The sequence below is a fragment of the Loa loa genome (assembly GCF_000183805.2).
Source record: "Loa loa unplaced genomic scaffold supercont3.342, whole genome shotgun sequence".
Taxonomy (NCBI): domain Eukaryota; kingdom Metazoa; phylum Nematoda; class Chromadorea; order Rhabditida; family Onchocercidae; genus Loa; species Loa loa.
This window is the reverse complement of record NW_018108522.1, coordinates 19,577-23,143: the sequence shown is the minus strand read 5'-3', so window position 1 is coordinate 23,143 and position 3,567 is coordinate 19,577. Positions and strand designations below refer to the sequence as shown.

General features: G+C 27.9%; 1 protein-coding gene across 1 annotated transcript in view; it reads right to left on the bottom strand.

The window, feature by feature from the left end:
* LOAG_18522 (hypothetical protein) overlaps positions 1–2,987 on the bottom strand; it is a gene marked incomplete at both ends in the record, with an annotated part of 4,862 nt that extends 1,875 nt beyond the window's left edge. Inside the window, 6 exons of the mRNA XM_020451182.1 lie at positions 202–352; positions 499–637; positions 1,044–1,267; positions 1,505–1,652; positions 2,157–2,277; positions 2,785–2,987. Coding sequence (XP_020305055.1) covers positions 202–352; positions 499–637; positions 1,044–1,267; positions 1,505–1,652; positions 2,157–2,277; positions 2,785–2,987 — 986 coding nt within the window. The remainder of the gene's footprint in view (positions 1–201; positions 353–498; positions 638–1,043; positions 1,268–1,504; positions 1,653–2,156; positions 2,278–2,784) is intronic.
* Between the last annotated feature and the right edge of the window lie 580 nt (positions 2,988–3,567).

The window sequence follows — 3,567 nt, the reverse complement described above, 5'->3', positions numbered from 1 at the left end:
TATATATATATATATATATATATATATATATATATATATATATACTTTTTTTCTCTTCAAAAATATCATAAAGTTTGTCAAAAATTAAAAATAATTAGTTTTACATACTTCATTTAATATACAATCTAAATTATTATTACTCGTTATTTTTCTATTCCATACTTAAATTCTAAATTTAGACGAAAAATGGAAGAAACATACGTATATTGCACAATGTTATGATAATTAGCGCCCATGTACTGTTTCAATACATTATGCAATAATTCTGGTTTAATTTGTCGTATTTGTGTTGATAATGTATCAGCAATGCGTAACAGATCATGGTGAATTTCTTTTATACTTGTTTGTATAGCTGAAATTGTTTTGATTGATACCATTTAGAAAATAATTAAAATTAACGATTGACTAATTAATTAACTGATCAAAAATTCATAATGAATAGATCGCCAAAATTTTCCAGTTGATAAATTAAAACTTTTAACATGGTATGCTTTAAACCTTGTTCTTTTTCCTGTACTTTTTTGTTTAATTCAATTTCTCCATCTTTAAAATCTGATAATGCTTCAACGAATATTTCAGCAACGTCTGATTCGGCTAACCTATTCAACGCATTCATCGTATCACTATTAAGAATATCCTGAAAGAGAAAGAGAGAGAGAGAGAGAGATAAAAGGATTGGAAAAAGGTGTAATTAATGAAATCAGTTAGGTAATGAATGGAAAAATCATGTGAATCATATCCCGACGGTGTAATTAATGAAATCAGTTAGGTAATGAATGGAAAAATCATGTGAATCATATTCCGACTCAATTCAAATATCAGTTAAAAATATGGAATTATCGTTGGGATGGGATGAAAGTCTCGGACAGTTTCAGACAATGTGGTCTTTTGTTTCGTATCAACCAATGTGGTAACAATATCAACATTTAACGGATACTTCGTTTTTTCTTTTCAAATGTGATTAAAAGTTTCTCCGAAATTCAGATGTTGATTAAAATTATGGAATTATTAAATTGGAAAATGAATTTGAAATTTCGGCTTACTTGTTGAAGATGAAGGGTAATGTTATCGATATCAGCTAGTTCATTTCCAATTTCCTGACAATGCCTTTTAATAATTTCAAAATCATTATGAATGCAGGTACGTATTTCATTAATTGAAGTCTGATATAGCTTAGTCAGCTCGTTTCGCAATGAAAACAATTCACCGTTTAATTTCTTTAACTTATTTTCATCATTAGCCACGAGTTTTAACAATTCCTGAGCTTCTAAAAAAAGCACATGGTTAAATAAAGAGTCAAGTCAAAAGTAACTATACTGCTAAACTGAATAAAAATCAAATCAGAAATAACAATATTGTTAAGTTGAATAAAGGTTAAATTTGAAATAGTAATTCTATCAATGTTTATTTAAAAAAACAACAATAATTGCAATATCATTATTTTTTAATACAAATTTAACCGATGATTTTTTCCAATCAAAATTTAATAAAAATTTAAACTAACCATTCGAAATATTAAGAAACGGATCCATGGCATATGCACCAGTAATTTTTTTGACACGCTGCACAATCGGTTTACCGCCTGAGGCAATTAGAGCTGATAATGACTCATTTAATTTTTGAAAATCATCAATTAATGTATTTCGAATTCGCTGAAAAGTTTAAATTTCCGCAAAATTTTATAAATTCTTCAATGAACCAAATATTTTACACGTTGAACGGACATGGTTGAGAGATGAAACGCAATATTGCTAATTTTCAAGTTGAAGAAAAACAGATAAACTAACAAATTTGTTAATCCAGTTCAGATAAATTTAATGGTTCCGGCAAATTTTTAACATTACTACAATGGTACCAAATATTCCAAAATTATTTGTTATGCATTTCATTCGCATATTAAAGTTATCGAAACTATCGCAACTTATTTGACGATAACATAAGATGTGACGAAAAACAAAGATGAACACCTCGAAGGAAGCTAATGATATGTATGTAAATTAATTAAATTGAAATATGTTAAACATTATCACTTATCAAATCATTTATTTCAAACTATTCCATTTTGTCGAAATATTAATAAAACTTAATTTATCTATTTCTAAAAAGTAGGAATTTACCTATTCTTAAAACTTTTAAAGAGTAAAAGAACAACAAACTTGATCCGTTTCTTTCTTATAATATGAGAGATCATTTATACAATGACTGAGGCGTCGAGGTAGTTCATCGGCTCCATATTCTGCATACTGACTACTGATAAGCAGTGTGGATACCGCAAAACTGAACAAAAAACAAATCTTCCTCATCGAATTATAAAATACTGTACAGTTATCGTAGAATATTAACCTGTCACAGTCATTTTAAAATTATTAAATTAGTTATTAATTGTTTCCATCGGCAGTTTTCACTTAGCAATTGATGGTAATGAAGTATTGTATTTTAATTTACATTTAAATATGCTACATATAGGATAGCATTTATTTAGTACTTGTACGTAGTTTGCCACAGTAAAATAGTTACGTGGTTTACCAAGTAAAGTAAGTAGTTACGTAGCATACTCGAGTAAAGTGGAATACGTGCAAAAAAAAGTGAAATTTGAAGCAAAAATTTTCTTTTTTAAAAAAAGAGAATTTTTATAAGAACTTTATTTGAAATTACCATTACTTTTTCAAATGCCGAAACAAAAAAGTTCTTGCTTAAAATCTGAATTGCTAGTATAAACATATAAACATTGGTTAGAAAAAGAAAAAGGAATTTACGGTAAACCAAAAAAGTTAGATTACTTACACATCTATGAGGACGAACACGGTAATAAAAATATTGAGTAAATGACGTTTACAGTAATCACGTTTTCGATCCGTTGTTTTCGTTTTGCTTGATGTAATACAACATCTTACCGTACTATAGAATATATACAATAGGGAGAATAAGACAGTCGTGATAACAATTAATGTGCCCAATACAATCCACCATGACTCGTAATCTAGCCACTACAAATATTCATAACTGATAATGATAACGAATAAATACATGTTACGATTGATAAATCGATACTATATTACTTCAAGCATAGTATTACTTTAAACTTCTTATCATCACGTTCAGTCCAACATTGCTCCAATTCAAATTTGCTCAAGTATATCAAGTCGTTCCGTCTTTGGTTTACTTTATCTTCAATTCTAATCTGTTATATTGATCGAAATTGTAGAGTTTGAAGTTTTTTTTTCTCCAATTAAAATGCTGCAACAAACCTGTCGATAAGTTTTAGGAAGCGATTGTTCAAAATCACTCCAATTACCTTCCAAAGCTTTTCGACTGATAAGAGCTGTAATCAGAAAGGCTATCAAGCAGTAAATACATGAATAATTTAGAGAAATAATAAAAAAGATTTTAGTACGAAATATTTTTATTCTAAATAATAGAGCGAATAATGATATAAGCCAGAACTTGTGATCCAATCTAATTGCAGGAATGATTAATCATTGTGGCTAAATTTGGCTGTAAATGATATAAGTTAGTGATCAAGTACTGATACTATACATATATACATATATATATATATATATATAT